General features: G+C 57.7%; 2 protein-coding genes across 4 annotated transcripts; one reads left to right on the plus strand and one right to left on the minus strand.

The window, feature by feature from the left end:
• The first annotated feature begins 1,032 nt into the window (after window positions 1–1,032).
• On the plus strand, window positions 1,033–5,965 carry ELOF1 (elongation factor 1). Of its 3 annotated transcripts, none has more exons than XM_036883625.2 (4): window positions 1,033–1,169; window positions 4,652–4,785; window positions 4,956–5,026; window positions 5,332–5,965. In XM_036883625.2, the coding sequence occupies exons 2-4, from the start codon at window positions 4,670–4,672 to the stop codon at window positions 5,394–5,396; spliced, it is 252 nt and encodes an 83-aa protein (XP_036739520.1). In that variant the 5' UTR covers window positions 1,033–1,169; window positions 4,652–4,669; the 3' UTR covers window positions 5,397–5,965. The 3 variants fall into 3 exon arrangements, with proteins under 3 accessions (XP_036739520.1, XP_036739519.2, XP_036739517.2); XM_036883624.2 differs by lacking the exon at window positions 1,033–1,169 and adding an exon at window positions 1,206–1,395 and having other exon boundaries at window positions 5,327–5,965; XM_036883622.2 differs by lacking the exon at window positions 1,033–1,169 and adding an exon at window positions 1,233–1,395.
• A 2,912-nt stretch (window positions 5,966–8,877) lies between these two features.
• On the minus strand, window positions 8,878–15,241 carry CNN1 (calponin 1). The gene is made up of 7 exons (XM_036883739.2): window positions 15,090–15,241; window positions 13,029–13,150; window positions 10,859–10,925; window positions 10,616–10,753; window positions 10,345–10,455; window positions 9,710–9,856; window positions 8,878–9,629 (listed from the first exon to the last, which is right to left on the minus strand). The coding sequence occupies exons 1-7, from the start codon at window positions 15,150–15,152 to the stop codon at window positions 9,384–9,386; spliced, it is 894 nt and encodes a 297-aa protein (XP_036739634.1). The 5' UTR covers window positions 15,153–15,241; the 3' UTR covers window positions 8,878–9,383.
• Window positions 15,242–15,327: the final 86 nt, after the last annotated feature.

Here is a 15,327-nt window from a genome sequence, read left to right on the forward strand (position 1 = left end):
TCCACTCCATCATAAATTCTACAGGTACCACTTCTGTCTGTGTACCTCCTACTAAAGCTTCAGACTGCAACTTGACTGTCAGCCTCCCAGTGAAGATTCCCTAACCTCTCAGACTAGTTTGGCAAACGCCTCCACCATCACATGCTCAAAGATCCACACACTGTCCTCTGCTGCACTGAAGAGTGTAGGAATTGACCCTTTATGTTTACATCCAGCCTCTTCACTAAACTGTGGAACCTTATTCCCCCTCCCCCAGCTCCAAACCAGGGCTCAGCTTCATATCTAGACTTTTAGATACATAAACTTCTGTCAACACACTCTAGTCCAGGCCACCACTATCTATCATCTAACTATTGCTATGGTTTTCAGACGGGTTTCTCATCTTCCCTCTACCATCCTTCCCCACCCAACTGCTAGAGTCGGCTTTGTAAAACTCAAATCCAACATCCCTTCTAGCCTCAAAATCCACTGTATGTCCTTCACACGGCCCACCAGACCCCCGTGATCTGGACCTGCCTACCTATCCAGCCTCTTCTATTGTAACCTCGACATGACCAGTGTGGTCCGCAGACCAGCAGCATGGACATCATCGGGGAGCTAGTTAGACATGAAGACTTTCAGACCCCCAACCTGACTTAGTGAATCGGAACCTGAATTTTAAGACGACCTGCAAGGTTCTTGGAAAAGTCTGAGAACAGCGGCTTACACTGCTGCCTCCTCATCCGGAATCAGCTATACGGGTACTTGCAATTTCTTAGCACTGGAATGTTTGACTTAGGAGAGTCACAGGAGAGGCTGGGGCTTGAACTGGGGGAGAAGACCAGTGAAGACGCTGCGGCAAAGAGCGAGGCTGCCTTTCCAGCGATAGTATGGCCCGGCCGACCGCTCCTGAGACGCCGGAACGACCATCTCGTGATACTCACCAGAGGCGGTGGCCCCATACATTTCAACAGCCCTGCGCGTTCACGCCCTTCCGTAGGGCGCACCGCGACCCCGCCTCCAGTCCCGGAGCGCGCGTACGCGTGCGCACACAGAAGATGCTGGAGGAGGCGGGGTCCGTGAGTGGGCGGGACGTGTGAGGAGGAGAAGGATTTCTGCTTCCGGGGAGAGCCGGAAGTCACTGTCTCCCTGGTGAATAAGGTGATTGCAACGCGGGGAAGCGGACGCAGGTGATTGTTCGCGTGGGTGGGCGATCGGGCAGGGCGGGGCGGTGAGGGACTGGGCGCTCGTCAACTGGGGGGTGCTCACGGGGTCCTGGAGGAGATGCCGAGGGCCCCAGGCTTGGAGGACGGCCCGTCGGGGAGCTTGATTCCCCCGGGCCCCAGCCCGCTGAGCGCGGCTGCTCCGAGGCCTGGCTTCTATGCGCGGCGGGCGAGAGGCGACGCCGAAATCTGGGTAAGCTTGGAGGACCCGCCCATCCGCCGCCTCTTGAGTCGCTGCAGGGTGGGAGGCCGATCTCTCTTCCACCCCTCGTTGGAGCGCTTGGACTTGGATCGCTGAGAAAAGACAGGGAGAGATCCCTGCAGCTTCATGTGCAGTCCAGACCTCTTTTCTGGGGTGGAATTGGAGGAGCTATAGTCGTCTGGTAGAATGAGAATCCTGGGGCCCATCCCAGTAGCTTCTCATTCAGACGACATGTTTATTCATTCAGCAAATAGTTATGGCTGCTTAATGCATTACCAGGCGCTATGCGTACTGGGGATTCGGCGGCGGGCAAATCTCGCCTCCCCACGCCAGCAAAACTGACATCCTAGTGGGGAAGATCTGGGGGGAAGTTCAGAAATCTGCATTTTTTGAGCACCTCCTGATGGTTCTTTGCGAGTGGTACCCAGGGACCGGCTTTAGGAGAAAAAAAACCAAAACTGTTCCAGCAGATGAGAGCATGGTCTAGAACAGGCTATACCTTACTAAAGCCTGCGTGGTCTTGTGGGGCGTGGGTTCTGCTGCCCTCTTCTGTTGCATCTCATACTCTTTTTCCCCATCCCTCACTGATCCTCAGTCTTACTGATCTTTCTGGAAAAAGCTTCTGCCCTGGGACCTTTGTGGTGGCTTTTCCTGTGCCTGGACTGCCCTCTCATCATTCAGGCCTAAGCTTAAATGACTCTTACCTTGAGGGCTTTCCACTCTGCTTTTAGATAAAGTTGCCCCTTTCTGGAAATATTCACTGAGCCCTGTTTCATTAACTTCAGAGCACTTAGCAATCATTGAAATTATTTTGCTTATTAGTTAATTTAAATGTCTGTCTTTCACCACTAGAATATAAATTCCTCAGGAGCAGATACGTTGCCTGCCTTGATTGCAGCATTGCTGTGCTTAGAAGAGGTCCTGGCATTGGTTCACTCATTCATTCAGAAATATCTGTTGAGCACTATCTCTGTGCCAAGATCAGTTCGTGGCTCTGGAATTACAAAGAAAAACCGGAAACCCCTGCCCTCTTGGAATTTACATTTGGAGGGTGGTGGGCGGGGCTGGAGAGGCAAATGAAGAGGCTGTTGTGACAACCTGGTCCAGATTTGGGATTCTGACCACAGAGGTGGTGAAAAGAGGTCGATCCCGGATATGTGTCATAGAGGTACAGCAGGAGGATCAGAATCGGATAAGGGGTGTGAAAGAGAAGGAAATAGAGGAGGAGTCCACGGTTTTTGGCAAGATGGCTTTGCTGTATGCTGTGATAGGGAAGACTGTGGGAGAACCAGCTGAGGTGTCAGCAGCTCTGTGGTTTTGGACAGATTATCTTTAAGCATTTGTTAGCATCAGGTGGAAGTGTGGTCGAGGCAGTTAGACTGGTGAGTGTGCAGTTGAGAGGAGAAATCGAGGATGGTGCGTCGGAAGGCATCAGTGAATATAGACAGAGAGCACAGGAGCCCAAAGATCGAGCTTGTAGGCTCATAGATCATAAGAGAAGTCTGGATTTGGGGGGACCGGGGCGGCAGCAGCAACAGAAACTGAAATGAGCAACCAGTGAGCAGAGTTCAGCATCCTGAGAGTCCCGTGGGAAGCGTGGGAGGAGAGAGCAGTGTGTCCGGCGCCCTGAGGAGTTGGAACTTCCCCTTGGGGTGGGCAGCATGAGATGGGGAGCGGGGTGCAGAGGGAGTGGGAGGAGATGAGGACAGCAAGTGCACACAGGTCTTCTAGAAGAGGTGGTTGTTCTTCAGGATGGGAGAGGCAATAACTGTGTGTTAATGATCCAGTAGAGAGAGACAATGCAATGTCGGGAGCTGGGGTACAAGGTAACGCGTTGTTTTTGTGGGAAGCACTGCGGTTCTGCCATGGCAAAGGTGGGAAGGTGGGATGGAGGGCCTGGGGGTTCGTGGATGTTCTAAGCTGACTACTTCTGTTTACTCAGTGAATTGGAAGCACCCTCAGTTAAGAATGGGAGTAATCACTAAATATGAATCAGACTCTGGTCTTTATTCTAGCCGGAAAAATTATGCTAGAACCAGCCATGGGGACTGTGTGTGTGTGTGTGTGTGTGTGTGTGCGTGTGTGTGTGTGGCAGTAGGAGAAAACTGCTTTGCAGCCATCACAGATCCCTGAGCACAGTGCCTGGCTCAGTGGTAGTCCCTGCCTCTGAGCCCTCGATGTCCCTTTGGCACCTGACCCCATCATTTCTCCCAACATTTTGTTCTTCCTGTGCATTAGACATCAGAGCTGGTGCCACCTGCGCCCCCTACCCACCACCCACTCAGTCCTCAGCCACAACCTTAAGAGTCACCCCGGACTCCCGTCTCTCATCACACTCGCCCAGTCCACGGACTTGCCTCCCCGTCTCTCACCACCTGCCATCCCCACTGACCTCTTCGGTTCTGACTTCATCTTCACCCAGACTTTTGACCCCAGACTCTTCCATCCCTTAGAAACACAAAGAACTACTTTCACTCCCCACGGCCCCCAGGATCCATCCAAGCGTCCAGCCAAACCCTTCCCACCTGTCCTGCTCTGCTCCCCTGCCTGTGTGCTCTGGCCAAGGCCCTGGGACACCTGCCTCTCCGCCTTTGCGCGTGACATTTCTCTGCTCTAAATGCTTGGGCCCTCTTCTCTGCCCAGCAGCCTGTCACCTGTGGAGAGGCAGCCCAGGGTAGGCTCTTGAGTATCAAATCCCTTGAGTGTCATTACTCCCAGGTGGCAGTTGCTTGTCCCCTTGTCAAAAGGAGCAGCTGCTCCTAAAATCACCATCTTCTGAACACTTAGGTTCCACCCAGACTTGCACAACAGGTCTGCTCAGAATCTCTTGTGTCATTCTCACCAGAACAGTGGCTTCCCGTGTAGGTGCCAGTGATGAGCGGTCCAGACCACATGCTAAGCACTTACTGTTGTATCAGTGCTTTAGGACCTCCTCCGAGAAAGCAGCAACCTCATCTGTTTACTGATGGGAAACTGAGGCACAGACAGCTTAAGTAACCTGCCTGGGGCACATCACACAGGAAGTGAAGGGCCAGGGTAGAACCCAGGCCATGTGATGCCAGGGCCCGCTGCCATCCCCTCCACCCTGTGTGCACCAGGATTGTCCACCTGCCCGGAAACTGGGAGACTTGTCCCTCAGAGGCCAAGTGAGTCCCGCCTCCTCTACGGGCCAGCCAGGCCTGCTTCCTGGGGCATCGAGTTGGAGGGCTGGGTCCCCAGAGTCACTGACCTCTCTCCTCCCCGCCAGGTTCACCCTCCTACAGACATGGGGCGCAGAAAGTCAAAACGGAAGCCACCCCCCAAGAAGAAAATGACAGGCACCCTAGAGACCCAGTTCACCTGCCCCTTCTGCAACCATGAAAAGTCTTGTGACGTTAAAATGTGAGTGGGGGCCAGGGGTCCTGGCTCACAGGGCCTCCCCCTCCTCCTGCAGTCCAGGGGTGCTCCCTGCTCCCACTATCCTCCATTCTGCCCTGGGCCTTCCTAGTTATAGGGTGCGTCACCCACAGACACTGGCCCCTTTACTCACCCACCGTCCCCTCCCATTCCAGGGACCGTGCCCGCAACACCGGAGTCATCTCTTGTACCGTGTGCCTAGAGGAATTCCAGACGCCCATCACATGTATCCTTGGGAAACTGAGCTTTTTCCAGGGGTGGGGGCAGGGCAGAGCCGTCAGAGCTGCCCTGCCCAGGGCTGGTGGCTCAGGGGCCCCTGGCCAAGGGCAAAGGGACTGGAGTCTCTACTCTCTGGCCCTGCTGTGTGTGCTGGGGCCGGGCTGGGGCCACCCAGGGGAACAGATGCCACCTGATAACTTATGTGGGGTGACAGGGTGCTGGGCAGGGGTTTGGCTGACACCAGCATGAGCAGCAGACGTGTACAGGGAAGGGGTCTGATGCCACCAGTCATCCTTGACCCCAGCGGATCAGATCTGTCAGAACCGGTGGACGTGTACAGTGATTGGATAGACGCCTGCGAGGCAGCCAATCAGTAGCAACACAGAAGACCCACCCCCTTGGCAGCCCCACCTGCCTTGGGCCCACCTATTGGGTACCACTCCAAAGACATTCCAGGGTCCAGGGTGTGGGTCCTGGGCCTTCCCAGCCCTCTGTGTGTGTGTACTGGGTGTGAGTGTAAGTATGTATGGCTGCAGGTGTGGCCGTGGGGGTGTGCTTGTAGGCGTGGGTAGAGTTGAGGGGGGTTTGCTGGGCCCAGGGACCCGAACTGTCTCACTTGGCTCTGAAAGCCTTGGACTCGCTGTCTCCTCTGGGCCCTGGGTCCTCCAGGAGGTGCCAGGGTCCTGACATCCTGGGCCAGGAGCCCAGCAGGGGCTGCCTCCTGGACCCACCTCACCAGCATCTTGCCCATTCGAACTGGACTGCCCACCCCCCTTCCAGGCCCTGTGGCCTGGGGTTTGAAGCCACAGGCCCCCAGACCCCTTGGCTGGACCCCAGCAGGGTGCCCTCTGTTCACTTTTAGTTGCTTCTGTAGAGGAGGAAGGGCCTGGGTTTGGGGTAGCTATTATCAGTCACGAGCCCTTAAATAAAGCAGCTGTTATAAAAATCCTGGCTCTCTGTGATTTTCTGGGTTTGGGGTCAGCCCCAGGGGCTCCACCAGCAAGATGGGGAGACTGAGGCATCCAGAAGTGCCTGCCTGGTGGGCCATTCGAAGTGTGGTTTGAATAGGCCTTCAGACTGTCCATTCTTTTGCTTACACGACAAGGATTCAAGGTTAAACTGGGGTAGTGCTGGGCTCAAAGAACACAGATGAACCCACAGACATCTGGCCGGACATTTGCAGTCACAAGGAAATGGCCAAAACAGAGCCTGGAGTGGCATGTGGTGGTGGGTTGGGGCCGGGTGGTCAGGGAAGGCTCCCTGGGGGATGGCCTGAGGAAGGTGACACCGAAGGGCCCTGGGTCACAAGCTGCTTCTCAGGGCTGGCCTGCCTTTCTCCCTAGCCCTACACTGGGTCCCCACAGCCACCCTGTGAGGCAGGTGCCCCTGGCCTCCAGGGGACAAAACAGGCCTGAGATGGAGGTCACCAGCCCAGGGTCTTCATGAGTCAGAGGTCCTGCCTGAGGGAACAGCTGGTGGCCCCCTGGGGACTGGGGCGGGTTAGGGAGCACCAGAGAAGAGTAAAAAGAGACTCAGAGGTGGGTGGGGGAGCTGTGTGCACGCCTGTGGTGTGCGAAATACCGGTTTTGTCCTTGGTGAGTGGTGCAGAGGTCCCCAAACCCTCGTCATTTCCTGAGTGATTGTGTCTTTTCATAAGAAGCCTTTTAGAGTCACACTTGAGTTTATACTAACGAGGTGACAAGGTGGGGCCCTCGTTGGGCTTAGAATAGAGCTGGTCGCCAGGTAGACCCGGTGATGACTGAGTGGAGACTCAGCTGCACCCAGAAGTGGGGGCTACAGATCAAGCCCCGTAAAGGCTCAACAAGGTCTGGTGAGCTTCTGGGCTGGTGAACTCACGCAGGCACAGGGAGAGTGCCTCCGAGAGGGCGTGGCAGCTAGGGGCCTCTTCCCCATACCTTGCTGTCTGTCTTCCCTCTGGCTGTTCCTGTGTTACACCTTATTATAGTAAACTCAGCTCTGTGAGCCGCTCTAGTGACTTAATCAGATTTGAAGAGGGGATCTTAGGAATCTCTGATCTATAGCTGGTCAGTCAGAAACAGATGACAGACAATCTGGGCTTGGTATTGGTGGTGGAGGTGGAAAGGGGCTGTCTTACAAGACCCAGCCCTTACCCTGTGGGATCTGAGGCTGTCTCCAGCTAGGCAGTGTCAGAATTGAGGGTGCTCAGGTGCCCTCTGCGTGGTGCCCTCAGATGGTGTTATGGGTATAGAGGCCCTGGCAGCCTAGAGCAGGTCCCGTTTCTCCACCCGGCCTCAATTCCTCATTGGGACTGTGGAAAGGATGATAGAACCCTCCTCTGCAAGACCATGCTGAAGATGGAGGTGCCTAGCACAATGCCTGGCGGGGTTTACGGGATTCTGGACCCACCCAGGGCAGTGAGGGACGTGAACAGCCAAAGAACATGCTGAACTGGCTGGGAGCCCTGGCCAGCAGGCCCAGCCCGTGGGTCTGGCATGTGCTCCCCGAGACCCACCTTACCCTGACATGCCCCTCCCTGGTGCTCCTCCCCCCCATCCAAGGCCCCAGGTAAGGTCTCCTAGCCTAGGCAGGAGCCAGTGGACATGGGCAGATAGGTGGACCGGCAACCTGCGTTGGGTGCCCTCCAGGGTCCAGCAGAAAGGGGGCTCGTTCCTCTGGCATCCAGGGCCCGCCCACCCCAGCCTCACAAGCCAAGTGCTAATATGGTGCTGTTTTCCCGAGGAGGCAGAGCCCTGGGCCAGGCACGGATCCTCCTCAGTATAACTTCTCCGCCGGCCCTGGGGGAGCAGGACTCACAGTAGCCAGGCCAAGAGCGCCTGGAATCCGGTTTATGAGGCCCCCGAGGCTGTGTGAGACTGTGTGAGTGGGTCTTTGGTGTCTCTCTCTGCAGGTCCCCACACTGCAGCCTCATCCCCTGCCCTGGGGAAAGAAGGGGCAAAGACTGTTCTGTGACCCCCACACAGCCACCTCCTGTCCTTGGAACCCTGACAGTTGGTCGCATCCAGGCAGGATGGCTGGGGCCCACATCGGGGAGAACAGGGTCCCCTCTGAAACGTGCAGATGTTGGGGCCCCATTCTGCAGACTTCTGGTGTCCTGAGCTGGCAGGCCAGACTTGGGGATCAACCCTAAGAAGAGGGCAGAGTGAGCAGGAGCATGGGGCAGCCCGAGGGTGGCTACTCGGCTGCTCTGTGCCAGTCGGTAAAGGGCCATTGCCCTAGGCCCCTGAAATACCCAGCACCCCCCCCAACCCTGTCCTCTCCACAGTCCACTCAGGCTAAGGGCTCCCCCTGCCCGTTCTCAGTGGTTGGTGCTAAATATCGTCCCCTCTCTGGAAGGTCATTTCACTTAAGCTTCCTCATGACCCCACGAGTCTTGCTGTTCCATTTCCCTGATGCAAAATCGGGGCTGAAGGAGGGGAAGTGACTTGCCAAGGTCACCCAGCTAGGCAGCCACAGCCCCAGGACCTACATCCCTTCTATCCCTGGGGCTCTTCCTCACTACAGCCTACAGGCTCCCTGGGAAGACACACGGGTGCTGTCTGTGGATGTTGCGCGCGTGTGTGAGGGTGTGCGTTTTTGTGTGTCATGGGTAGGGGCGTGGACTCCATGTGGGTGGGTGTCCGTGTGTGCCCGCAAGGCTGGAGGGTGTACACACTGTCCATGCAAAGTGATGCATGTGTGCAGATTGCGTGAGCCCTTCTGGATCCAGCCAAGCGGCTGTGAGCCTGTTGTGTGCACCTTAGGGCTCGTGTGAGTGTGTGTGCTGAGGCAGGTGTGCGTGCAGGACGTGGGGTGAATCTACACAAGGTAATTTGCCAGAGCCATGCAGGCTCCAGGACACAGCAGCCCCGCATCAAATGATTTTACAGCCGTTTATTGTGCTCCAGTGAAATAGAAAAAGTGCTTGCGTTACAAACGCCACTGTCACATCCATGTACGCCAGTCGCTGCAAACCAAACCGCGTGTGTCCGCTGGGTCTCTGGGCATGCAGTTTGCTCCCACTGCGGGAATGGGGTGGGGGCAGGCCGAGCCTGGGCTCTGGGGGCTTCGCTTGGGGGAGCTTTTTGTCCTGGGGGACCCACCTGTGAGGGAGTGGGGGGACAGCCGGGGAGTTTTGCTCAGTGCATCCTTTGGGGGCCGTTGGGAGCACCCAGCTCGAGGTTGGACCCTGCAGTGCTCCAGGGAGGAGGGCCTCCTTCCCCCTCGTAGGGCCCCGAGTCTGCTCCCCACAAACACTAACCCTGGAGGCAGGTGCCAGGGGGCTGGAGGGCGCCATGCAGGGAGAGGGGGCTGGCGGGGCCAGGCTGGGCCCTGCCGAGAGCAGCAGCCAGCCTCCCTGGGGGGACAGCAGGGAGGCCAGGGCCCTAGGCAGAGTTGTAGTAGTTGTGTATGTGGTGGTTGTGGGCAGGCTCCCCCAGCTCCGGGTAGTCGGGCGTCAGGCAGTACTTGGGGTCATAGACCTGGCGCGGCAGCCCGTACACGGTCATTCCCCGCTGGGAGGCCCCCTTGTTACTGCCCATCTGCAGGCTGACATTGAGCGTGTCACAGTGCTCCATGCCCAGCGCTGGCTCAAAGATCTGCCGCTTGGTCCCAGGTGCGGTCATGCCAGCCTGCGGAGGGCAGTGCAGTCAGGCCTGGGGGACAGAGGAGTCCCGAGCCCCACCAGCCCGCCTCACGGTCCCCCACGCACCTGACTGGCTCCCTTGTTGGTGCCCATCTGCAGGCTGATGGTGGCCTGGTCCAGGGGCTGGTCCGTGCCCAGCTTGGGGTCATAGAGGTGGCGCCTGGTGCCGTAGGCTGTCATGCCCTGCTGGCTGGCAAATTTGTTGGTGCCCATCTAGGAAGCCAGAAGAGAATCCCGCAAAGGTTGCAGAGCCTCATTGTGGGCCACTAGATGCACCGTCAGTGGACACTTACACGGCCCTCTGACAAGGCACTGTTTCCACCCGCCGGCCACAGACTAGAAACTGAGGCCCAGAAGAGGTGTGTCATGGGGCCGGTAAGTGGCCCAGAGCACCAGGGCCTGACTTCCAGGGTTCAAGTCCCAGCCCTGCCACTCATCACCTGGGCAATCCTGGTAAACGAGCTAGCTTCTCCAGGCCTCAGTTTCCTCATCTGTATAAAGGGTCTGATGATAACAGAACCCACCCCCTAGAGTTGCAGCAGTGAGTTGAGTGTACGGAAAAGGCATGCTACCTGGCTCATAGTTTAGTTGAGGCCAAATATTCCACCTCCCAAAGTCTGCAGGGACCTGAGTGCCTTCCTGGCCTCCTTGACCTCCCCTGCCCCACTCAACAGCGAGACCCAGAGAGGAAGGGTCAGTACCTGCAGCCCAATGATGTTCCGCCCTTCTCTTAGCTTCTCTGGTTCAAATCTCCGTTCCTGCTTCTCCGCGTACTTCACGCCCACATTCACTTTGTTCCCTTTCGTCTTGGCCTGGGGAGGGTGAGGGGGACAAGGACTGACCAGGGAGCCTCCAGGCGGCACTGTCCCCTCCAAACACCTGCCCTCCCCTTCCTGGCCTCACTGGGCTCAGGGGTGCAAGCAGCCCAGCCCAGCCAGCGCCAGCCCCAGGCCCGCCCTCACCCGCGCTCACCATGCTGGCCAGAGCCAGGAGGGTAGACTGCACTTGCGTGTGGTTGGTGTTCTCGAACAGGTCGTTGGCCTCAAAGATGTCATGGGGCTTCACCCCGTACTTGGTGATGGCCTTGATGAAGTTGCCGATGTTTTCCAGCTGGAGGGGAGCAGATGGTGGTCGGTGCGGGGGGGGGCATACGGTGGAGGGCTGAGGGGGTGAGGGCCCGGGGTTGAAAGAGTTAAAAAAAAAGAGTTGGCTCACCTGGTGCCAATTTTGGGTCGATTCATTGACCTTCTTCACGGAGCCTGGCTGGAGCTTATTGATGAACCTGTAAGGAGTAGGAGAGAGAGAGCAGTGACCTGCTTGCCCCACCCATGCCCAACTCCCTGGGGCAAGGGGCCAGGACGACAGTCAGCAGACGACAGCCCTTCTGCTGTTTCCCGCTGCAGCCACCTCTCAGCTGCAGCCCCCCCATCCATGCCCAGCACAGGCAGGACCCAGATGGGACCCCAAATGCAGGAGCCAGCCTTGAGCTCCAGCCAGAAAGCCTCATTATCTAAGCTGTGCAGGAGTCTCCCAGTGTGCCCCCCGACCCCGGCCCCACCTCCCTGGCCACCACATTGCAGCCTCCTTTTCTCCTTCACACATCTAGACCACAGAGGGCACACAGCCCAGACCTCCAGCCTCCTCCCTGGCCCCACTCACTGCCTTGATTTTGTCCAGTCTCCTGACTTTAAATGCCATCGACATGCCAAGGACTCTCCAGTGTTTCCCTGCAGCCTTCGCCTCTCAGTCTCCAATCCAGCTCCCTACATGGGCATCTCAAACACAGCCCACCCAGGACTCCTGACACCCACCTCTCCCCACAGGACACCCTCCACCTCCCCAGCTCAGTGAACCCACCCAGATGCTCAAGCAAAACCTCAGACTTGCCCTTGACTCCCCTCTCCCTTCTCCCAGTGCCGCAGCCGAACCCTCAGCAAGTCGTCTGGCTCTACCATCTGAAAACTTGCAGGAAGCGCACAGCTCCTCACCACCTCCACCCTGCTCCAAGCCCCCAGTGTCTCTCTCTTGGGCTCTTGCAGGAGCCCCCGCATAGACTCCCAGCTGCCCTCTGGACCCATCTTCATCTTGCAGCTAGAATGGCCTTTTCAAAACAATTCCAGTTACTCTCCAGTTAAAAACTGTAGAGATTCCCATTGCCTTCAAAATAAAATCTTAAGCCTTTAGCATGACTAGAAGTCCCTACATCATCTGGCCGCCAACAAATTCCCTCCACTTCCCCTTATCACTCAGTGCTGGCCGCACTGGCCTCTTTACTGCTCCTTGACCCCACCAGGCAGGCTCTGGGCCTTTGCACTGCCCCCCTGCCTAGCCCCCTCTTCCTTCCAATGCCCTCCCAGCTCTCTCCCTTACTTCACCCAAGATTCTGCTTAAATGTTACCACTTCAGAAAGACATCCCAGACCATTCTGTGTAAAGCAGCAACCCTTTACCCCACCTGGACCCCCATCCTTCCTGCCTGACTCTTTCCCATGGCACTTCCCACCACAGCCAAGAATGTAATTAGTTCATCAACTATTTGATCAGTCTTCCCCAGTAAGATTAAAACTCCATGTAAACTCTGAGTTAAATCTTTGCTCACTATCCCCAGTGCCTAGACCTGGCACATAGGAGGTGCAACATAAATACCTGGTGCACGATCAACTGAGTGCATGGGTAGCTCCACCCTCTTTCAGGGCACAAGCATCTGTCTGAGCTGGGACAGTAGGATGTCCCCCCATTCCTTGTTCCCAGTGGACATGGAATAAGACACCCCTCTCTTCCACCTTCCAGCATCTAGGGTTAGTAAGGCTATGCCTTTGGGAAGCTTCCAAAGGGCACATCTTCCCAGTTACTCTGTTCTGCATGGGTCAGACTCAAAGATGCAGACAGGACCCAGGCTGAGCTCAATGCCCCATCCAGCATTAAGGTTGTGCTGGAATCTGGAATCCGGACTTGGGAGCATCGCCCTCGGTGATATAAGTTCTGAGAACAGTAGAAATCAGAGCCTACTTAAATTACTGTGGCACATTCTTCAAGTCACCAAGCCAGTGATGGAGAGAGAGGCTGTTGTTTGCCTGTGTGGCCTTTTAGCTGAGACCTCTTTTTCTGGGGACTTGGGGAGCCAGAAGTCCTGTTTGTATGGTGCGTAAGACTTTATATTCTGGAGTCCTTTCCATTGGGACAGCATGGGACACTAGGCAATGTGTTTTACTGATTGAGCCTGTTTTCTTTCCTGTTAAATGGGCACAGGGATTATTTGCCCCCCTCAGAGGACTGTTTCAAGGTCTCAGATATAATAACCCAGCTCTGGGCTCATGGTTGTTTGAGGGGGTGGAGATGAGTTCCCGGGGTGGGGGGCAGCCCAAGGCAAAGTCTGCCCCACTTACTCGCAAAGAATGATGCCATCTTTGAGGCCATCCATGAAGTTGTTGCCGATGCGGCGTCCCGTCACCCCCTCGATCCACTCCCGAAGCTCCTGTTCCCGCTGGTGGTCATACTTCTGAGCCAGCTGGGGGCGGGGGGCACAGAGGAGGCAGTAAGGATGCAGCTGGGAACAGGCTTGGCCCCCTAGGCCTGATCTCCCTCCTTGCCCCTTCCCAACTAAGGCAATTCTGCCCTGGCATCCACTGGGGGCTGGGGCGCTGAGGTGGGCTGAGGGCCAGGGCTGAGGTGGCACCTGCCCAGGGGGCCATTCCGGGCATTCTGAGGTTTGGCACCAGAGAATGCGGACAAAGGGGGTGGAGAGGGGGATACTCAAAGCTGGGGGGTGGCGCTTGGCTTCCTGGTCCCCCCACCAGGCCAAACTTGGGGCTTAGCTTCCACTGGCTCAGCGCACTCCCCCGCCCCCCCCACTGCTGGAAGGGGAGGAAGGGCTCAAAGAGGCGGCCCTGGATGCTGCAGTGCAGGGGACTGCTCTGTCTGCCACCTCCACCTGCCTGTCTCTCTCCGCGTCCTCATTTCCCAGACCTCAGCTCTGGCTGGGGATGCAACTTGTCTTTGTCTTATTCCAGGCCCTGTCTCTCTCCCCATCGCCTGTGTCCTCTGTCTCTCCCCCAGCTCTGTCTGTCCGTCCCTGGCCCTGGCCTCCCCTCTCCATCACTTCTCTGGCTGGGGGTGGGGCTCATGGCCCACCCGTGGGGGGCCCTTCACAGCCTGCGCCTCCAGGTTCCCTGCCTCGGGTGGGGGTGGGGCCCGCCTGTCTGGCTCCCCTCTCTGCCTCTTCATCCCTGTCTCAGTCTTATCTTGCCCCTGGCTGGCCCACCCCATCCGTCCCTCTTCTGTCCCAGACTCTGTGCGCCTTCCCCCTCCCTTTCCCCATCCCCACTTCGCCCCCCTCCTCTTCTCCAGAACCCTCTACCCCAGCCCAGACAGGCCCCCCGGCCCCTGGGGAGCAGGGCTGCCCCTTCTCCCAGAGGAGGGGGGAGTGGGAAAGAGCGCCCTGTCCACCTGGCCCCGGCCGGGCCGCCCCCTCCCCACAAGCCCGGCTTTATAAAGCAAACCGGCCCTTATATAGCGCGGCCTGGCGGGCCGGGCTCCCCGAGGCCGCCTTATATGGCGCGGCGGCTCCGCACTGCTCCGGGCCGGTGCTGGGAGGAGGGGGGGGCCGCGCTGGGATCTGTCTTGGCCGAGCACCCGCCCCCCACTTGCCCCCTCCTCCAGCCCCTGGATCCCCCGACCCGGCTTCCGATCCCAGTTCCCGCTTCCTCACTGTGAGACCCTGGGGAAAGCCACCCTGAACCTCAGTGCCCTCCTCTGTCAAATGGGGCTGGGAGCGCTCACGGGAGCCTTCTGGTGGGCCGGAGACTTCAAGTTCAATGCCCCGGAGAGGCTGACCCCACTCCGGTGTGGATGGGAGAGGGCGACTCCAGGATCCTAGCTCTGCATCCTCCTTGGGTAGGTGCCTCTGCTCTTGGAGCCTCAGTTTACCCATCCATAACACGAAGGTGATGTTTCATGTCTTCCCAGCTCCAAAATGAGGAGACCCCTGCCCTGTTCCTAATGCCCGCTCTCTGTCACAGTTGTCTCCCTTTCCCTTCCTGATCTCCCACACTTCCTGGGCCTCACCTCCCTGGAACCCCAGCTCTCAAGTGCTCCACAATTTGTGAGGCTGGGGAAAATCCAGCCCTTCCCCAACCCCTCAGGAACACAAACGGTTAACAGGGGACTCTGATCAAATTGGGGTACTCACAACGGCCCTACCACCTCAGTTTACCTGTGACCCCTCAGGTAACTGCATGCCCCCTGTTTCCCCACCCCCAGCAGTATCTGAGGGCTCTGGGATGCTCAAGAGGAAGAGGAGGGCAGCCCCTACCCCGTACTTGTCTTTTATCCCCCTCAATTTCCAAGTCACATGGGACAGGCAGGAGGGTGTCCAGGGAACCCCAAGAGTGGGGCCTCTGGCCTGGTAGGGCACGTGGGCCAGGCCAGGGGAGACCCTCCAGCCCTACCTTGTTCTTGACTTCGGCGGACAGCCCGTAGGCGGGGCCTCGGTTGAAGTGAGCAGAGGACATGCTGGCTGGTGGTGGGCAGTGGTGGCAGTGGTGCTGAGGACCAGGGTCACAGCTGAGGCTCCGTCTGCGCCCACTGCCCTCCTCACACGTTTTTGAAGCTCTGGAGGCGGCCCGGGCCTCTTCCAAGGCCGTCCCATTGGCTGTAGGGGCCTGCCAAGGGGCGGGGCACCCCCCC

The sequence above is a fragment of the Manis pentadactyla genome, chromosome 12 (genome assembly GCF_030020395.1).
Source record: "Manis pentadactyla isolate mManPen7 chromosome 12, mManPen7.hap1, whole genome shotgun sequence".
Classification (NCBI taxonomy): Eukaryota; Metazoa; Chordata; class Mammalia; order Pholidota; family Manidae; genus Manis; species Manis pentadactyla.

Coding starts and splice junctions, on each gene's coding strand:
- ELOF1 (XM_036883622.2), top strand. CDS start 1,264: ATGCCGAGGGCCCCAGGCTTGGAGGACGGCCCGTCGGGGAGCTTGATT. Junction 4,786..4,955: donor AAGTCTTGTGACGTTAAAAT/GTGAGTGGGGGC, acceptor CTCCCATTCCAG/GGACCGTGCCCGCAACACCG. Junction 5,027..5,331: donor ATTCCAGACGCCCATCACAT/GTATCCTTGGGA, acceptor CCAGCGGATCAG/ATCTGTCAGAACCGGTGGAC.
- CNN1 (XM_036883739.2), bottom strand. CDS start 15,152: ATGTCCTCTGCTCACTTCAACCGAGGCCCCGCCTACGGGCTGTCCGCC. Junction 10,754..10,858: donor CGACCCAAAATTGGCACCAG/GTGAGCCAACTC, acceptor GCTCCCCTCCAG/CTGGAAAACATCGGCAACTT. Junction 9,857..10,344: donor GGAACATCATTGGGCTGCAG/GTACTGACCCTT, acceptor CTGGCTTCCTAG/ATGGGCACCAACAAATTTGC.